This window comes from Taeniopygia guttata, chromosome 25 (genome assembly GCF_048771995.1).
Source record: "Taeniopygia guttata chromosome 25, bTaeGut7.mat, whole genome shotgun sequence".
Classification (NCBI taxonomy): Eukaryota; Metazoa; Chordata; class Aves; order Passeriformes; family Estrildidae; genus Taeniopygia; species Taeniopygia guttata.
The window spans coordinates 6,102,547-6,121,997 of record NC_133050.1 but is presented as its reverse complement, the minus strand read 5'-3'; the positions used below and the strand labels follow the sequence as shown (position 1 = coordinate 6,121,997).

At 55.3% G+C, this 19,451-nt stretch overlaps 2 protein-coding genes across 4 annotated transcripts in view; one reads left to right on the top strand and one right to left on the bottom strand.

Moving 5' to 3' along the window:
- Positions 1-8,044, top strand: part of ASH1L (ASH1 like histone lysine methyltransferase) — a 63,356-nt gene extending 55,312 nt beyond the window's left edge. For both annotated transcript variants that reach the window (XM_030291466.4, XM_030291465.4), the window contains exons 23-28: positions 509-647; positions 1,780-1,952; positions 3,053-3,219; positions 4,095-4,135; positions 4,833-5,134; positions 5,888-8,044. In XM_030291466.4, coding sequence (XP_030147326.4) covers positions 509-647; positions 1,780-1,952; positions 3,053-3,219; positions 4,095-4,135; positions 4,833-5,134; positions 5,888-5,979 — 914 coding nt within the window. In that variant the 3' untranslated portion in view covers positions 5,980-8,044. The remainder of the gene's footprint in view (positions 1-508; positions 648-1,779; positions 1,953-3,052; positions 3,220-4,094; positions 4,136-4,832; positions 5,135-5,887) is intronic.
- A 3,238-nt stretch (positions 8,045-11,282) lies between these two features.
- RUSC1 (RUN and SH3 domain containing 1) lies at positions 11,283-19,414 on the bottom strand. Of its 2 annotated transcripts, none has more exons than XM_030291475.4 (10): positions 19,304-19,414; positions 16,942-18,556; positions 16,507-16,635; positions 16,076-16,152; positions 15,795-15,969; positions 15,610-15,742; positions 15,471-15,517; positions 14,297-15,257; positions 13,444-13,566; positions 11,283-11,838 (listed from the first exon to the last, which is right to left on the bottom strand). In XM_030291475.4, exons 2-10 carry the CDS (start codon positions 18,437-18,439, stop codon positions 11,670-11,672), a joined length of 3,312 nt encoding a protein of 1,103 aa, XP_030147335.4. In that variant the 5' UTR covers positions 18,440-18,556; positions 19,304-19,414; the 3' UTR covers positions 11,283-11,669. The 2 variants fall into 2 exon arrangements, with proteins under 2 accessions (XP_030147335.4, XP_030147337.4); XM_030291477.4 differs by having other exon boundaries at positions 15,610-15,715; positions 19,304-19,395.
- Positions 19,415-19,451: the final 37 nt, after the last annotated feature.

Here is a 19,451-nt window from a genome sequence, read left to right as displayed (position 1 = left end):
AATCTGACTCCAACACGGCTTTTGAGCTGAACGTATTTTATATTCTATCCTTATATAACTTACATATTAATTATTAAACTTATATTGTTCTGTTGTATACATTGACATGAGTTTCTCGTGATCTTTCTTAGGCCCCTGACCACAATTTCTCATGATTATTCTTACGATTGAACAGTAATTATATTTAATTACTAAACAATCATCACATCTAACAGTTATATCATTTATCATGTACTAGCTTCACATGTGCAGTTCTAGCAAGGTACAACGTCTTCATGTACCTAGGGTATTTATCTTTTTCTTTTCAGGACCTACTAAGCTTAATTTTCCTTTTAACCCTAAATCCCCACGATTTTAAAACCCTTTGACTATCAGCTTCGTGTCTATCCTCACAATCCAGCATTAGGTACTTGTGTTGTGTTCATTTTAATGATTATTTCCTCTGCTTCTGGGCGTGCTGGGCCCAAGGCAGGCTCTTCACAGGTGTGTCCTTTGTGCCCCCGGACAGGTGACTGCGTGTACCTGATGAGGGACAGCCGCAGGACACCCGACGGGCACCCGGTGCGGCAGTCGTACCGCCTGCTGTCCCACATCAACCGCGACAAGCTCGACATCTTCCGCATCGAGAAACTCTGGAAAAACGACAAGTATGTGCTGGGGGCGTCCAGGGCATCCCTCTGGCTGTCCTGGGACCCTGGCAGGGGTCAGAACCCCCCTAACAGAGCCCCCACAGACACTGGCTGTGATCTCTGGCCATGGAAAAGAGTTTTCAATCTTACAGGATGAATTACAAGCTCTGAGTGTTTGATATCAGTAATAATTAAGTGTGGCACGGGTGCAAAAGTAAAATTTTAAGTTTCTAGATTAGGGGTTCAAAGGGGACAAGATGGAGGAAATTGGGTGTGTCTTGTCCTTTTTCTCCTTCTTCATGCCCTCCATGTTTCACTGTGGTGTTGGCATTTTTCTGTTGGTTCAGGCTGGGGACACACTGTCCAACGTAGGTGACAGATATTGGCACGTTATTGTAAATCCAGCACAGGTAGTTTGTGGTATTTAATGTTTGTAACATCCCACTGAGGGGTGTTACATTGGCACGTTATTGTAAATATAGCACAGGTAGTTTGTGGTATTTAATGTTTGTAACATCCCACTGAGGGCAGAGCCCCACACGCTGCCCTGCAGGACAGAGCTGCGGCAGGGCAGCAGAACATGTTAGAGATAAACAGAATAAACAACCTTGAAACCAGCACAGATGAATTATGACTTCTTCTTTGGAAATGGGGCTGAAAGACAGAGACTTTCTACAATCTCAGAATCATCAATACCTCAGATTCCGACAATGTGCCACACAGCCTTTGAGTTTGAGCCATCCCCCTGGCCTGCCTGTCAAAGCAGTTGTGGAATTACTGTGGAATTAGGGGATTTTGTGGAAGCTTCATCTTATAGATGCAGGAATGAGCAAAGTGCACAGGTTGGGGAGTTCCCAGCTGTGCTCCACAGCTGCACAGTGGAAACACGTGAGCTTGGAGGTGTAAGGAAAGGGTTAGAGATAGAAATGGATGGATTTCCTCAGTGTGGGTGCAGTGACAGCTCTGCTGTGCCTACCAAAACCATGCAGGGAGGCTTTGAGCTGCAGGCAGGAGGTGGAACACAGAACACTTGTGTGACTCTGCTGTTCTTCACAGCCAAGTGCCAGAGAGGGAACTCAGCATGAAGCAGGGGCAGCAAGTGGGTTGTGTCATGGGCTGATTGGTGTTTCTGTCCCCTTTGCACCCTCAGGGAGGAGCGCTTTGCCTTTGGCCACCACTATTTCCGTCCACACGAAACGCACCATTCCCCGTCTCGCAAGTTCTACCACAACGAACTCTTCCGGGTGCCCTTGTACGAAATCATCCCCTTGGAGGCCGTGGTGGGGACGTGCTGTGTGCTAGACCTCTACACCTACTGCAAAGGTGAGAATTAAACACGTTCCCAAGCATTTGGGTACTGAGCTGTGGTGGTTTAACCCCTGCTGAAAGCTCAGCACTCCCCCTGTGATGGACAGGGAACTAGGAAAAGTTAAAACCCAGGGGTAGGGGTAAAAACAGTTTAATGGTTGAAATAAATTAAAATATTGTAGTGGTAATAATAATGATAGCAGTAGTAATAGAAAGGGAGGTTACAGAAAGAGAGGTGTCTAATAGCTGAAGGGGCTTGAAGGAAGGTGGAGAAAGGCTCTTAATCATGAACTGGAGTGACAGGACAAGAGGCAAATTAGGTTGGACACAGAGAGGAAATTCTTATGTGAGGGTGGGCAGGCCCTAGCACAGGTTGCACAGAGAAGCTGTGGCTGCCCCTGGATCCCTGGAAGTGTCCAAGCCACCTGGGATAATGGAAGGTGTCCCTGATCATGGCAGGGGGAGGAATGGGATGAGATTTAAGATCCCTGCCAGCCCAAACCACTCCATGATTCTGTGAATAAACCCCAGGAAGCACAAGTGATGCCCAGTGCAGCCACTCCCCAGCACAAACTGGGGAATCCCAGTCACCCCCACTGGATCAGACCCTCCGTGGTGTTGGAATATCCTGGGATCAGCTGTCCTGAGCACTGCTGGGCACCACCAGTGTCATCCTCACCCTGAACCAGGCACTGGGACAGATCCACTCTGTTCTGGAAGCAAGGACATGCCCTGGAGTAGTTCCTGCTGCCCAAAGGCCCCGGGGGATGTTTGTGTGGTTCAGAGCTGAGGACACACGATGATTTTGCCCTGTTTGAAAAGGGACACCTTTGATAAACAGGGGTCAGAATGGATCCTGGAAAACCCTGATAGCCAGAATGAAAATGATGAGAAGAAAATGAGGGAAAAGAAAATGATGTCAGTTGATAATTGTGTGTGTGAAAGCTGGGGAAATGTTTGATAGAGCATGAGGTTCTCCCCTCAGAGCGACCCTGTTGGGTTCTGAGTGAGAGAGCCAACAGGGACACTGTGCCAGCCCCTGCCTGGCTCACACTGTGATAAACCACGTGTTTCCCCCTCAGTCCATGACTGTTTTCCCCTTGTTTTGATGGCAGGGAGGCCCAAGGGTGTGAAGGAGCAGGATGTTTACATCTGTGATTACCGCCTGGATAAATCAGCTCACCTCTTCTACAAGATCCACCGCAACCGCTACCCCGTGTGCACCAAGCCCTACGCCTTCGACCACTTCCCCAAGAAACTCACGCCCAAGAGGGATTTCTCAGTAAGTGGCTTTGCTCTCAGCTTCCTCACCTGTTTTTAGGAGGCTGGGTGGAGTTCTGGAAAGCTCCTGACTGGTTATAAATGAAGCTTGGTCAGGCAGAGGGAGCTGATGCTATAGGTGGAGGTCAGGGAACAAGAGAAGAGGAAAAGGCCTCAAGTTGTGCCAGGGGAGGGTCAGGCTGGACATCAGGAGGAATTTCCTCATGGAAAGGGTGGTCAGGCTTCAGCAGGGGGGTTTGGAGTCCCCATCCAAACCTCCCTCCAAACCCAGGGAGATTTGGAGTCCCCATCCCTGGAGATGTCCAAGGAGGTGACACTCAGAGCTCTGGGCTGGGGACAAGGTGGGGATTGAGCTGGGACTGGGTGTCTGGGAGGGCTTTTCCATCCTCAGTCATTCCATGATTCTGTGAGTATGCACAGCCTGGGGGAAAAACTGACTGGAAAGCAAGTCAGGAAAGAAAACTGTAACAGAACCTAGAGAGGCACTCAAGGGATGGTGATGGTGAGCTCAGAGACTCAGCAGCAGAGGTGGCAGATCTGCAAACCTTCTGCAAGTGAGCTCTGATCTTCCTGGAGCAGAAGTTTTTGTAGTGGCTTTGGAGAAGGTTCCAGACTCGTGCTGTGCAGAAAGCAAAGGTGATTTTTATCACCGTGGTCTGTGGCTTGAAATTTATTTAGAAGATGTGAAGAATGAGACAAGTCTGGCTCTAATTTATCTTACTACATGATTATGGCTCCTCCTGTGAAGTCTCTTTGAGGTACACCAGGATTTCCAGAGTGTCTTGCATTGGCACATTCAGAGTATTTGATAGACCAGCACTTCCTTCCACTGCGAATTTGATTTGGTATTGATCACAATCTTTATTGTTATTGCAGCCTCATTATGTGCCAGACAACTACAAGAGGAACGGAGGCAGGTGAGTCTCCCCTGCCAGACTGTTGAGAAGAGATGAAATAATGCTGTTTGTTTGTTGTGCCCACTCTCCTCCTGCCCCTTTTCCCTTGCTGCTATGGAAATAAGAAGTTTAAATTATTTAAAGCTCTCTATACTTTTAGAGAGATAAAAGGGAACAAGTTGGGAGGGATAGGCAGCCTTAATAATGTACATCAGGAAAAGAAAGGAGCCATTTGAAACTTTCAGAGAGATAAAAGGGAACAAGTTGGGAGGGATAGGCAGCCCTAATAATGTACATCAGGAGGAGAAAGGAGCCATTTGAAGGTCAAAAAAAAAAGCAGCTGAGTGAGGAGATGGCCAGAACAGGAGGCTCCAGCCTTCCCAGATGGAGGAACCCAGGTCCTGGACCTGCTGCCCGTGTCTGTGGGGCAGTCAGAGCCCAGATCTGGTAGAGCCTGCAAGAACATCCCACTAAGGGCTGGGCCAAAGTGCTTTTGGAGGTAAAATCTTTTGCAATTGAAAAGAAAAATCCATTTGTTTTTCAAAGCTGCGTTTGGTGCCGTGCAGATAAAGCATTGGTGGGTGTGAGTGCAGGGATTGAGGGAAGAAATTGAGCTCCAGACAGCTCCTACCCATGGATGAGTGCTGGACTTGCTGGGAATTATCCTTTCAGGTGAAAAACTCCTCTTTAAACCCCGTTTTTTTTCCCCCCCGGCAAGGTCATCCTGGAAATCGGATCGCTCGAAACCACAGATCAAAGACTTAAACCAAGAGGAAGATTCCCTGCCCCTCATGGAGGAGGTGCTGGGGGCCCCTGAGCAGGCTCCAGGGGAGGTGCCCAGCCCCGAGGAGCCCGACAAGGAGCCCGTGGCCAGCGAGAGCTGCGAGGCTGAGAAGAAGGGGGACGAGAACCCCTCGGACACGAGGCCGCTCTGCAGCCCCGAGGAGCGGCGGCACCTCCAGAGGGAGAGGCTGAACCAGATCCTGCTCAACCTCCTCGAGAAAATCCCAGGGAAAAACGGTGAGAGTTCAGGCTCTGCTTGCACAGCCCCTGGGTCTGCTGCAGGTCTGGGGTCGCTTGGCTGAGCTGTGTTGATAAAATCAGTGTTTTTGTCTGAATTTCTTGCTAGCGGGTATTAGGAAAGTCAGTTTTCTTTGTAGCCACGTTTTCTTTGGAACAGAAATCCACTAAATCCAAGTGAAATTTCTTACAACTATGACACTGTTTTGTATAATATTTAAAATTTTTTTTGTATAATATTTTTAATGGCCACAAAACCTTTCCATAAACGAATTCCTCCCCTTCATTCTGTATCTGCAATGGAGAAACTTAGCAGACAAGCCAGGAAAGACTGAGAGGAATTTGGAAAGTCTCTTTTGACCTTTCATGACCTTTCCTTTGGTTCTGAGTACCTGCTGTAGGGGGATGAGGGATCAGGGTGAAGTGTGACCATACTTTTAAATTATAGCCCGGATGAGCTGTCTCTTCCAAATTCTGATGGACTGATGCTTAATTTAGCTTGGAAGGATTTTTGGAGGTGTCTGGTCCAGCCATGGCTCAGGGCTTGGTCACTCATCACCTTGTCCTGGATTTCCTGGAGGGGAACATCCTTAAGAGAAGCAGGAAACAGAAATTTTGTGTTGAAGGAACGCTGGGAGGCGGCGCTCAGGGTGACAGGGTGGGCATCACTCACAGCTTGGAGCTGATGATCCTGGAGGTGTTTTCCAGCCTGGGTGACCCTGTAAGGACTGAAATCTTTGTGCTCTGTTGCAGCCATCGATGTCACCTACCTGCTGGAGGAAGGATCGGGTCGGAAGCTGCGGCGCCGCACTCTGAGCATCCCCGAGAGCAGCTTCAGGAAGTGACCCAGGAGGGACAGCCGAGCTCTGGGGTCTGTCAGGGCTGGGGGCAGAGCCCAGCCTGGGCAAGGGGAGGCAGCAGCAAACTGACAAAATACAAACAGTAGCACCTGGGGGGCCGGGCCGGCACGCTGCCCACCCTGCTCTGCAGTGCTCTTGGTGTGTGTGTTGGTGGGCGTGCCTTGTATTGATGTTAGGTACTGAGGAAACCTCGTGGTTATTGTCCAGGATGGTCAAATTTAATTTATTTTTGCTTGATATTCCCACTCAGAGGAAAAAAAAAAAACAACAAAATTAAAAAAAAAATAGGGAGGTAGAGGAAAAGGACTGAGTTACTCTGAGGAGGATGTTCCCCACGGTCACTGCTAACCTGGGATTGTACCAGCCACCCTCAACACTCCAGGCAAGGGAATCCAGGAATCCAGAGGGGAGAGGAAAGGCCCAGCAGTGGCTTAAGAGGAAAAGCTGCCCTGAAGCTGCGGCCTCTGATTTGCACAAGTTCCAAGAAGAGAGAAACGTCCCCAGAGGAGCCGTGGGCCAGCTGAGCTCGTGTCCCTGCGGTCTGTGCCAAGGAGAAGCTTCCAGAAGCCCTTGGAGCCGGGCAGGAGCGCTGGGATGAGGCACTTGCTGTGCAGGGGGGAGGGGGTGGGTGGGGTGTGAGGTTTTTTTCACTTTTTTTCTGCAGAGAAATTTTATAAAAGCGAAGTCAGCTCCTTGACGCCACCATTGCTGTTGGTTTTTTTGATAAGCTGTGGTTCTCGTGTGTCTCGTGTGTTGTGCAAATAAAAATCTGTTAAAAGAAAAAAAAAAGGAAAAAAAAAAAACAACAACAAAAGAAGAAGAAAAAAACAAAAAGAAAACAAAAAAAAAATAAATAAACCAACCCAGGACCCTTTCACTCCGTGCCCGTCAGGCAGTATCTGAGCGAGTGTTTGTCGTGAGCTGTAGAATTTATCGAATTTATCAACTGCTAACACTACCCTCGTGTGCTGGTGGACAGCGGCCCCACCCGCGGCGATTGTCGCGATTGTCGCGATAGTCCCGCCAGCCCCGGGGCCGGGCGGCGCCCGCTGCTCCCGGACCTGGCTTTGCTTTCCTGTCTCACATGCATATCCAGTCCTGTTTTAGGTGTTCTTATAAGAAATCCGGTTTTTAATGTGCCAAGTTGTATATATCTGCTGCGTGGATGTAAAGCAATACCGTAGTTACATGTTCCTTTTTATGGACCAAGCTCGTCCTAATGTACATTCTTGTTATTATTATAATTATTTTACTCTTAGTGGAACATGACTCATTCCATTAACTTTTATGTGTTGATTTAAAAAGAGAAAACAAAACAAAAAAAAAACCACGAAAAAAAAAAAAGAAAGGAAAAAAACCCTTTGAGAAAAAAAAAAATATTTTATTAAAAAAAAAAAGAAATAAGAAAATAGTTTGGAATATTTTCTTACTGTAGAGAAGCACTGTACAGTACCAGGAACCCTGAGTATAAAATACTCGTGCGTGTAGTAGGAATATCGCATGTCCAAACCCTCGAGTTGTCTCATTTAGTTTCAAACAGAAATCATTGTCTCAAATGGTGTTAAACACTAAAAAGTTTTTAAAAAATAAAAAAATAAAGTGCGTACAGAAGCGAGACACTAGCTCTGTCATTTTATCTTTCTTTTGTTGAAAGACTAAACAAAATGTTTTTTAGACAATCAAATGTTAGGTAAGTGCAAAGAATTGTTTTTTCTTACTGGTGTAGAAATTAATGACTTTTTTTATTTTTTTGGTTATTTTATAATACTGAGCAGACCCGTGTGTCCCCAGGATCGCCGCCGGAGCCAGGAAGCACTACGTTACTGCAAATAGAGCTGAACCTTAGTCTGCATGGGTGTAGGCTGTGTGATTGCTGAAAATAAATGCTGCTAATATATTTCCTTTTTACAAAGCATATCTAAATAGATCATTGTTTTGATGTTAATCTTTGTAAATTATGTATTACCAATTTTAACATTGGATGTAATTGCATAAAAAGCCTGCATCTCAATCCTGAGAGTCTAGTATTAAATGGAAAAATCTTTTCCTACGGCTGGCTCGGGGGGTTTTCTTTGCTTTGAGCTGGGTGGGAGTGGGGATCTGGGAGTTCCAGGGATTCACAGGGAAATCCGTGGGATCCACAGGGAAATCTGTGGGATCCACAGGGAAATCCATGGGATCCACAGGAATATCCATGGGATCCACAGGGAAATCCATGAAATCCGTGTATCCACAGGGAAATCCATGAAATCCACAGGGAAATCCATGAAATCCACAGGGATAGCCATTAAATCCACAGGGAAATCCGTGGGATCCACAGGGAAATACATGGGATCCACAGGGAAATCCGTGAAATCCGCAGGGATATCCATGAAATCCACAGGGATATCCATGAAATCCGTGGCATTCACAGGGATATCCATGATATCCACAGGGATATCCATGAAGTCCGTGGGATTCACAGAGATATCCATGGGATCCACAGGGATATCCATGAAATCCGTGGCATTCACAGGGATATCCATAATATCCACAGGGGTATCCATGAAATCCATGGTATTCATAGGGAAATCCATGGATCCACAGGAATATCCATTAAATCCAGGGATCCACAGGGAAATCCATGAAATCTGCAGGGAAATCCATGAAATACATGGGATCCACAGGGAAATCCGTGGGATCCACAGGGAAATCCATTAAATCCACAGGGAAATCCATTAAATCCGTGTATCCACAGGGATATCCATGAAATCCAGAGATTCACAGGGAAATCCGTGGGATCCACAGGAATATCCATGGGATCCACAGGGAAATCCATGGGATCTACAGGGATATCCATGAAATCCAGGGATCCACAGGGAAATCCATGAAATCCACAGGGAAATCCATTAAATCCCCAGGGATATCCATGAAATCCATGAAATCCACAGGGAAATCCATGAAATCCACAGGGATATCCGTGGGATCCACAGGGATATCCATGAAATCCACAGGTAAATCCATTAAATCCATGGGATCCACAGGGAAATCCGTGGGATCCACAGGGAAATCCGTGAAATCCACAGGGATATCCATGAAATTTGTGGGATCCACGTGGGTATCCATGAAATCCATGATATTCACAGGGAAATCCGGGGATCCACAGGAATATCCATGAAATCCGTGGGATCCACAGGGAAATCCATGAAATCTGTGGGATCCACAGGGAAATCCATGGGATCAACAGGGAAATCCATGGGATCCACAGGAATATCTATGAAATCCATGGGATCCACAGGGAAATCCATGGGATCCACAGGGATATCCATGAAATCCGTGGGATCCACAGGGAAATCCATGAAATCCACAGGGATATCCATTAAATCCGTGGGATTCACAGAGATATCCATGGGATCCACAGGGAAATCCATGAAATCCGTGGGATCCACAGGGAAATCCATTAAATCCGTGGGATCCACAGGGAAATCCATGAAATCCACAGGGATATCCATGAAATCCATGGGATCCACAGGGATATCCATGAAATCCAGGAATCCACAGGGAAATCTGTGGGATCCACAGGGAAATCCGTGGGATCCACAGGAATATCAATGGGATCCACAGGGAAATCCATGAAATCCGTGTATCCACAGGGAAATCCATGAAATCCATGAAATCCACAGGGAAATCCATGGGATCCACAGGGAAACCCATTAAATCCACGGGGATAGCCATGAAATCCAGGGATCCACAGGAATATCCATTAAATCCAGGGATCCACATGGATATCCATGAAATCCGTGTATCCACAGGGAAATCCATGGGATCCACAGGGAAATCCATGGGATCCACAGGGATATCCATGAAATCCGTGGGATTCAGAGATATCCATGAAATCCATGGGATCCACAGGGAAATCCGTGGATCCACGGGGATATCTATGAAATCCGTGGGATCCACAGTGAAATCCATGAAATCCAGGGGATTCACAGGGATATCCATGAAATCCGTGGGATCCACAGGGAAATCCGTGGGATTCACAGGGATATCCATGAAATCCAGGGATCCACAGGGAAATCCATGAAATCTGTGGGATCCACAGGAATATCCATTAAATCCAGGGATCCACAGGGAAATCCGTGGGATCCACAGGGATATCCATGAAATATCCCTGGGATGGGAACTCAGGATCACCCCTGGGATGGGAACTCGGGATCACCCCCTGGGATGGGAGCCAGGAACACCCTTTGGGACGGGAACCCCCAGCTGCCACACATCTCAGAGGGTTCAGTGTGACCCCAAAGCTCTGCAGGAGCGTTGGGGCCAGCACGGTCACCTGTGGGTCAGAGGGGCTGTGACCATGGCTGCCTGTGGGGCAAATTGGGGCAGGAGCCATTAAATCCACAGATTTGGTGTCCTGGAGCCCCCTTGTCCTGCACAGGGTGGGGACTGTCACCCCCAGGTGACACAGGTGAGTGCAGAGAGATCTCTCCCCTGCAGAGAGAGACCAGAGTCCCTCAGGAATTAAACAGCTTTTTCTTCTTCTTCCTTTCTGTGCAAACTGATTTTTCTTCTTCCCTTTCCCAGTCTGGCTCTCTATGAGCACGAAAATTCCACGCTTAACCCCTACGCTCCTTTTTAAACCCAAGGCCTCAGGCCAAGGTTTGGAGAGGTGTTTATTTTCAAAATAAATAAATAAACTGAAGTACCACCTGGCTTCCTCCCCTGCTGGCATGACCCCGTTTTCCAAGCCCAGAAGCAGCTGCAGAAATCAATCAAACCTCCTTAAGGCGAGCCAAGGAACATTCCAGGCAGGATATAACGTCACTGGGCTGAGAATAAAAACGCCAGAGAGACGAGTGGAAATGAGAGCAGAGTGAAAGGAGAGCTGAGGGCTGACCCAGCGGATTTGGCCACAAGAAGGGGAAGTCAGGAGGGTGAAACAGAGACCCAAAACTGCCCCTGGGCCCGCTATGGCCACACCTTTATTTCACAGCAAATCCTGGGATGAAATCACAGCAATGACAAAAATATGAAGAACTTGGAGTGGTTTAACCCCTACTGGCATCCTCTGGGCTATGAAATGATTAGTTGAAGTTACATAAATAATTAAACCAGCGATCTGGGCTGCTCCTCAGGAGCTTCTCCAGGGATTTTCCAGGATCTGGGAGGCTGCAGAGCTGTGGAGGAGCTTGAGCATCTTCTGCTGGAAGCCAGGATGCTGAAATCCAACCCATCCCAACCCTGGCTGCTCCTCCTGGAGCATCCTCATCCCACCCCGTCCCTGCGGCCACCACCAGCCCCAGCGCTCAGGTGAATCACAACCTTTATTTTCCAGCTTTTTTCCCGTGGTTACAACTATTTACAGCCCGGCCCGGGCCCCCGGGGCAGGGCAGGGCACGGGGAGGTGGCAGCGGTGGCAGGACACGAGTGGGCACGGAGGTGACACGGGGCAGGGAAAGGAGCCAGCCCGGCCCTGGCACAGGGGTGGGCAGCAGCAGAGGAGCCCCGAGGGTGGCAGAGGGTGGGACACGGTGGCAGACGGTGATGCCATGCAGCAGTGACAGGCACAAGGCAGGGTCCCCTGGGAGCTGCCAGCCCTGGAGGTGGCACAGCCGTGGCAGGGGACGTCTCCTCCCGGAGTTGGCACCGGCTCTGGTGAGCTCAGCTGCTTCCTCGGGTTCCTTCCTCCTCCTTCACAAAATCAGGGATGTGTAACCCACAGGAACGAGGCCGCTGCTGTTCCCATGGCAGCAGCGGATCCAGTCTTCATCCACAGTGGAGAGCAGCTCCAGGATGTCTCCTTTTTGGAAGCTCAGGTGCCCGTCGGCGGTGCCCGTGTGGTCACACAGCGCCCGAACTGCCCTGCAGCACAAATGTCACCCCTTGAACACCAAATGTCACCCCCTGCACCCCAAATGTCACCCCCTGCACTCCTAATGTCACCCCCTGTATCCCCAATGTCACCCCCTGCACCCCCAGTGTCACCCCTGCACCCCCAGTGTCACCCCCTGCACCCCCAGTGTGACCCCCTGCATCGACAATGTCACCCCTGCACCGCCAGTGTGACCCCCCGTACCCCCAGTGTCACCCCCTGCACCCCCAATGTCACCCCCTGCACCCCCAATGTCACCCCTGCATCGACAATGTCACCCCCTGCACCACCAATGTGACCCCCTGCACCCCAAATGTCCCCCCCTGCACCCCCAGTGTCACCCCTACATCACCAATGTCACCCCCTGCACCCCCAATGTCACCCCTGCACCCCAATGTCACCCCCTGCACCCCCAGTGTGACCCCCTGCACCCCAAATGTCACCCCCTGCACCACCAATGTGACCCCCTGCACCACCAGTGTCACCCCTGCATCACCAGTGTCACCCCTGCATTGCCAATGTGACCCCCTGCACCCCAAATGTCACCCCCTGAACCCCAAATGTCACCCCCTGCACCACCAGTGTCACCCCTGCATCGCCAATGTCACCCCCTGCACCCCCAGTGTGACCCCCCGTACCCCCAGTGTCACCCCCTGCACTCCCAATGTCACCCCCTGCACCACCAATGTCACCCCCTGCACCCCCAGTGTCACCCCGTGCACCCCCAATGTCACCCCTACATCGCCAATGTCACCCCCTGCATCACCAGTGTCATCCCCTGTACCCCAAATGTCACCCCCTGCATTGCCAATGTCACCCTCTGTACCCCCAGTGTCACACCCTGCACCCCCAATGCCACCCCCTGCACCCCAAATGTCACCCCGTGCACCCACAATGTCACCCCCTGCACCCTCAGTGTCACCCCCTGCACCCCCAATGTCACCCCCTGCACCCCAAATGTCACCCCCTGCACCCCCAGTGTCACCCCCTGCACCCCAAATGTCACCCCCTGCACCCCCAATGTCACCCCCTGCACCCCCAATGTCACCCCCTGAACCCCAAATGTCACCCCCTGCACCCCCAGTGTCACCCCCTGCGCCACCAGTGTCACCCCCTGCACCCCAAATGTCCCCCCCTGCACCCCCAGTGTCACCCCTACATCACCAATGTCACCCCCTGCACCCCCAATGTCACCCCTGCACCCCAATGTCACCCCCTGCACCCCCAGTGTGACCCCCTGCACCCCAAATGTCACCCCCTGCACCACCAATGTGACCCCCTGCACCACCAGTGTCACCCCTGCATCACCAGTGTCACCCCTGCATTGCCAATGTGACCCCCTGCACCCCAAATGTCACCCCCTGAACCCCAAATGTCACCCCCTGCACCACCAGTGTCACCCCTGCATCGCCAATGTCACCCCCTGCACCCCCAGTGTGACCCCCCGTACCCCCAGTGTCACCCCCTGCACTCCCAATGTCACCCCCTGCACCACCAATGTCACCCCGTGCACCCACAATGTCACCCCCTGCACCCTCAGTGTCACCCCCTGCACCCCAAATGTCACCCCCTGCACCCCCGGTGCCCTGCCTCACCTGCGGGCCGGGGGCAAGGTGGGCACAGCCTGGCCCGGCTGCTGTGGGCTCCTGTCGGGTGCCAGAGCCTTCATCACCCCTGCCAGGACCTGCGGGGTGGGGTTCAGCCAGCGGGACGGTCTCCTGCCACAGAGCAAAGGGAGCCACGAGCTCACCTGGCAGCTCCTCAAGGTGCTTATCTCAGGTTGTTCTGGTGATCTCAGAGCTGCCAAGGAGCCACCAAGCAGCACTGAGGCTCCCTGTGAGGCAGGGCTGAACAAGGCGATGGCAGCAGCACTTGGGAGGTGCCCTAATCCCACGGGCACGGACCCTACAAGATCCCCAAGAGGCCACCACTGTGGTGAGCTGGGCATAGAAACCCTCCCTCAGCACACCTGAGAGCACAGAAACACACCTGAGTGCACAGAATCCCTCCCTCAGCACACCTGAGCGCACAGAATCCCTCCCTCAGCCCACCTGAGAGCACAGAAACCCTCCCTCAGCACACCTGAGCACACAGAATCCCTCCCTCAGCCCACCTGAGCACACAGAATCCCTCCCTCAGCACACCTGAGCACAGAATCCCTCCCTCAGCACACCTGAGAGCACAGAAACCCACCTGAGCATATAGAATCTCTCCCTCAGCACCTCTGAGAGCACAGAAACCCTCCCTCAGCACACCTGAGCTCACAAAAACCCTCCCTCAGCACACCTGAGCGCACAGAAACACACCTGAGCATACAGAATCCCTCCCTCAGCACACCTGAGCATACAGAAACACACCTGAGCATACAGAAACACCCCTGAGCACACAGAATCCCTCCCTCAGCACACACAAACCCTTCCCCCTGTACCTCCCCAAACTGGCTCTTACCTGGACCTGGCCACGACGGTGTCAGGGCTGGTGGAGAAGCTCCTGGACGAGGAGGTGGTGGCCCCAAAGAGCCAGCCCAGCCAGCTGCCCTTGGCAGGACCAGGAGGATCACCCATCTCCGGGCCAGAAGGTGCTGCCTGGTTGGCAGGAGGCTCTGGAGAAGCAACCAGGAGGTTCTTTCCAGCGGTGGGACCATCCAGCTTGGTGGACACCCGGGTTCCAGTGGGCAAGAAGAGATCTTCAGGGGAAGAGGTCCCTGAGGTGTCAGTGCTGCTGCTGGGCTTTGGGTGTTCAGGGACAGCTTTGGTCTGAAGGAGCTGCAGCTCCGTGCCTCTGGGCTCAGTGGTGGAAATTTGGGATTGCCCAGCCTGGCTTGGGTTGGGATCAGGCGCCCGCAGCTTTGTCCACCACACCGAGGAGGACTTTTCCTTGCTAGGAGCAGTGTAAATCCTGGAGCTCTGGCTCAGCTGGCCCCACCAGCCACTGAGACCACCCTCAGCACCCTCAGCACCCTCAGCACCCTCCTGAGGCCCGTGACTCTCCGGGGAGGGGGTGTCAGAGCCCAGCAAGGTGCGGCTGAGCCGGTCGCCCCAGCGCAGCACGTGCTGGAAGGTTTGCTGCAGGGCAGCACCCACGGGTGGGGTTGGGACCAGCCCACCCATGGATGCTGGGGAGCGGAGCTTTGTGCTGCTCCCTGTGCCCCCCACCCTGCCCAGAGCATCTGGGGGGGTTTCATCCTCCAGGTTGTCCCCAGAAGCACCAGGGGACAACGAGGACTCCACCCGGCGGGACAAGGGCCGGACGTCCACGGAGAGGTGGTGGTGCTCAAAGAGCAAGTCCAGGTGGAAAGTCAGCACCGAGAGGGGTTGGATGAGCAGCAGAAGTTCGTCAGCAAGGTGGGGAAGAGGGCCTTGGCTCAAGGAGAAGAAGGCCGTGGGGGAGTAAAGCACGGAGATCACACCTGAGGGGACAGGGACAGGTGAGGCTGGAGCAGAATGTCCCCCTGTCCTTGTCACAGCCCCGCTGAGGGCCAGCCAGGCTGCCCACGTCACTCAGAGCACCTCTGTGCTGAAGAGGCACCGTGGAAAACCATGCCCTGATCCACTATGGGAACTCCAGCCCCAGAGTGGGATTATCAGCCCAGGGACAGAGCTGCTGGTCACCGTGTCCTTACCTGGGCTCTTCTGCAGGTGAGATATCCACAGCTCCAGCTGTTTAATGCTAAACGAGACAAAGAAAACCCAAATTAGAGCCAACATTAGACAGTTCCAAGCTGCCGTGGCAGTGGGGCCGGCAGGGCCAACACCACTCACTTCAGAAGGCCGAGGATGAAGGCGTGGAACTTCTGCCTGGTGCTGCTGAGGGGGGCCAGCCCGGCCACATGGCAGCACAGGGAGTGCAGGGAGCGGGCACTGGGGCCTGTGGGGCACAGAGCACAGACAGCCACTGCCCAGGGCACAGCAACACTCCCTGGAGATGCCCCCAGCCTCACCCTCACCTGTTTTCACAGAGGCTTCCACCACACTCCAAGGGGAATTTTTCCTCTGGCCGGTGATAACATCCTTCTGGAATGGTTTCAGCCCATCCTCCACCAAGGCGTAGAGAGCAGGACAGAGGGTCTGCAGCAGCAGGTAACCCACGTCGGGGTTGAGCCGGCTGTCCCCCAGCTGGGCCTGAGGGAGACACAAGGACAGGGGAGGGAAGGAAAAGACAGCACCAGATCCTAATTCCGCTGGGAGCAATGAGGGAATCCCAAAATCCACCCAGCCCAGCTCTCACCTTCTGCACCAGGTTCCGTGCGGTGCTGAAGTGGGCGATGACCTTGTCCACAGCGGAGCTGACGGCCACCAGCAGCGCTGGGGACAGCGGGAGAGGAGGAGGAGAGAAGGGTCAGCACCCAGGAGAGACCGAGCAACCCCGGGCACCACCGGCGGACCCACGGGGCTGTGCCAGAACCGCGGGTCGGGGCACCCTCGGTGGGTTTGGGGTGGCGGCCGCGTTCTCCGGTTCTCCCGGATCACCGGGGCGGGCCCGGTGAAGGCAGCACTGCCCATCCCTGCCCGCACCATCCCTCCTCGCCCTTCTCTGTCCTTGTCCCAGCCCGGGACAAGCCCCTGGCACCTCCCGAGGTGACTCCCCTGAACGGGGCACCCTGCGGTCCCGCTGCCCCCTCCTCCCCTCCCGTTCTCCCGGTGGAGAATTGCCCCAACCTTTCGTTTGCTCGCCACGGGGCCCTTCCGCTCTTCCCCCGCCGGGCCGGGCGGCTCCGGGGGCGGCTCCGGTGGCGGCTCCGGTGGCGGCTCCGGTGGCGGCTCCGGTGGCGAGCGGCTCGGGCCTGGCTGGAGAGAGCGGAGCAGCGGGGTCAGGCGGGGCGGCGGCTGCGGCGCTGCCCGGGACCGGCGGAGGAACGGGGCCCGGCTCGCTCCGGTTCATGGAGCCGCGGGGCGAAGGGCGGCGGGGCCGGGCCGGGCGGCGGAGGAAGCGCGGGGCGGAGCGGGACCGGGACAGCCCCGCCACGTCCCGCCGGGCGATGCGGCGGAACCCCCGGTTCTCACCGTGCCCGGCACGGAGCGCCCCGGCATCGCTGTCAGCGCTCACCTGACCCCGCAACCCCCCGGCAGAACCCCGGAGGGACCCAAACTCACCCCCCGTGCGGGTTTCGCCTCCTCGCTGAGCCGCCCGTTGCACCGCGGGGTCCCCGGTGGGACCCCCAAACCTCCGGAGCGGGGCTGTGCTCGGCCCCTTTTCCCCCGGGGGCTGCACCCCGTTTTCCACATCCCTCGGCTGCCCCTCCGCGATGGGCTGCAGGCTCGGCCGGGCTCTCCTCCTCAGCTGGTGGCTGTCGCTGGGTGCCAGCACCGGGGGCATGGGGGGCCCGCAGCCCGCGCCCGTCCCGGGGGGCACAGGGGGGTGCTGACCCGGTTCTGCCCGCTGCCCCTTGGGCTGCCTGGTGGCACTGCGGGACCGCAGCTCCTTGAAGGTCGTCACCTCTCGCTGCCTGGAGCTGGGAGGCCCCACCGGCCCGTCCTGCTGGGGCTGTGGCTGGGGTGGAGGGTGGGCTGGCTCCTGGCCCACGGTACCGGAGAGGAGCTCGCTGGTGGGGGGCAGCTCCGTGTCAGGCGAGAAGACGATCAGCCAGTCACTGCGGTCAACCCTGGCCTGGGTGAGCGCTCCAACCACGTTCCTCTTCCTCCTCTGGGCCAGCTCGTGGAAGGAGGTGATGGTCTTGGTGCCCACGTCTCGGCAGAGCTCACCGGGTGGATGCTCCGCTCTGTGAGCGTTGAGGACCTGCAGCCGCCGCCGGGGACGAGGGGGCACCGGTGGGGGGAGACCACCGGGCCGGGGCCGCGGTTCCGGAGCGCTGCTCGGGATTTCGGGATCCCGCCGTTCCGGCACAGGTGGAGGTGCTGGAGGAGCGGCATCGGGCTCGGGGAGGGGGTTGCAGTTGGGGTCTAGGTCAGGGCAGGTGTCGGTGGTCTCCTGTGCTGCTGTGCTGGGAGAGAGCTCGTCGCAGTGGGAGTCGAGTGAGTTGTTGCTGCAGAGGCTGTCTGGGCTCTTGCTGGTGGCCACGGTGGTGGCTCTGAGGGACACCGGGGAGTTGTGGTTGGCATCTCTCCCGTGGCACGTCCTGTCCTGGTCGGGCAGACTCTCTCCATCAGCCAGAGACTCTCCATCCCAGGCGTTTTCTGTGGGAATGACGTTCAGCTGCTTGTCAGGAGATTGGGATTCTGCTCTGGAGAACTCCTTGCAGTACACCGAGACTGGGGAGTCATCCAAGCTGAAATCCGAGCAGCTACTGACAGAGGAGGAGGAGGAGGAGGAGGAGGAAGAAGCCAGATCACAAGGGGGATCACAAGGGGAAGCTGCCTCCTCCTCGTCTCCGCTGTGCAGGCAGGGGAAATCCTCTTGGATCTGGAGCTCCGGAGCGTGGGACTCACAGCAGCGGCATTTCACCGAGGGATTGTTGGAATTGGCATCCACCGGCTCACGGTTCTCCGGGCACTGGGTGCAGCCCGTCTGCTCTCCCCCAGCCGTGGAAGCATCCTGGAGCTCGGGGTGCCGGGAGAGGTGCAGCCCCAGGGAGATGTGCTGCAGGTGGATGTGGTTGAGGTTGCACAGGAGGCCTTTCTTTGGAGCCAGCATGGTGCTGTCTCCTCGCTGGAAGTGCCAGGGCTGCCAGGAAAGGCCAGCAGCTCCTCTCGTCACACCATCCAGCTCCCTGCAAGCACCAAACACCCTCCTGGCCGAGGAAGAACACACCTGGAGAGAGGCACAGGCGGGGGAAGAGGGATGGCAGTGACCTCGCAGCAATGGGGCTGGGGGTTAGAGATGGGGATGTGCCCTGAGGGAGGGGATGCCCCACAGTTTCCTGCCCGGTTTGGGGCTCTGCGGCCGGGCAGGGACTGAAACCAGCTGCTCCGGGGCTGGATTCCCTCCGGAGCATCTCGGGGATGCCGCCAAGGAGAAAACGCCCTTGGAGCTTCGTCGAGACGCGGGGGCGGGGGAGGATGTTGCCCTGGCTGGGGGCGGTGGCACCACGGGTGCTCAGGGACCGAGGCTTGGCTGGAATCTCCCGGTCCTGGGAGCCGCTGCGGAGCCGCCACCGCGCCACCGGGCCTGGTCTTACCGGGGGGGATGGGGAGCCCCGGCCCCGGGTACCTGCTGGAGGCTCTGGGCAGGGAACGGGCAGCGGAGACTGCGGGAGGGCGGCTCCGAGCATCCGTAAGCGCAGAGCATCCCCCGGTACCGAGCATCCCCCGGTCCCGAGCATCCCCCGGTCCCTCGAGCATCCCCGGTCCCGAGCATCCCCCGCCTCCGAGCATCCCCCGGGCTCCCGAGCATCCCCCGGGCTCCGAGCATCCCCCGGTCCCGAGCATCCCCCGGCCCCGAGCATCCCCCGGGCCCAGGGCGAGAACCGGCAGCCAGGCAGCAGGAGAGGCCCTCCTGGGCGCGGCCCTCTTCATCCCCCTCCCGGCTCCATCCCCTTCCTCCCCGTCCCCCGCTCACCTCGGCGCTGCGGCGGCGAATGCGGCTGCGGGAGGGAAGGAGGAGCCGCGGCCCCGCCGCCGCCCACCGGGAGCCGCCCGGTCCCGCCCCGCCGGTGGAGGCGGCGCTCCGGGCATCCCCCCAGCCCGGAAAACACGGGAGTGTGCCC

Excerpts from the sequence above, each read along its gene's own strand:
- RUSC1 (XM_030291475.4), bottom strand. The coding sequence starts at position 18,439 with ATGCTGGCTCCAAAGAAAGGCCTCCTGTGCAACCTCAACCACATCCAC. Across the intron at positions 16,636-16,941 it reads AGGCGAAACCCGCACGGGGG|CCAGGCCCGAGCCGCTCGCC; the intron begins GTGAGTTTGGGT and ends CGCTCTCTCCAG. Across the intron at positions 16,153-16,506 it reads CCGTGGCGAGCAAACGAAAG|CGCTGCTGGTGGCCGTCAGC; the intron begins GTTGGGGCAATT and ends CGCTGTCCCCAG.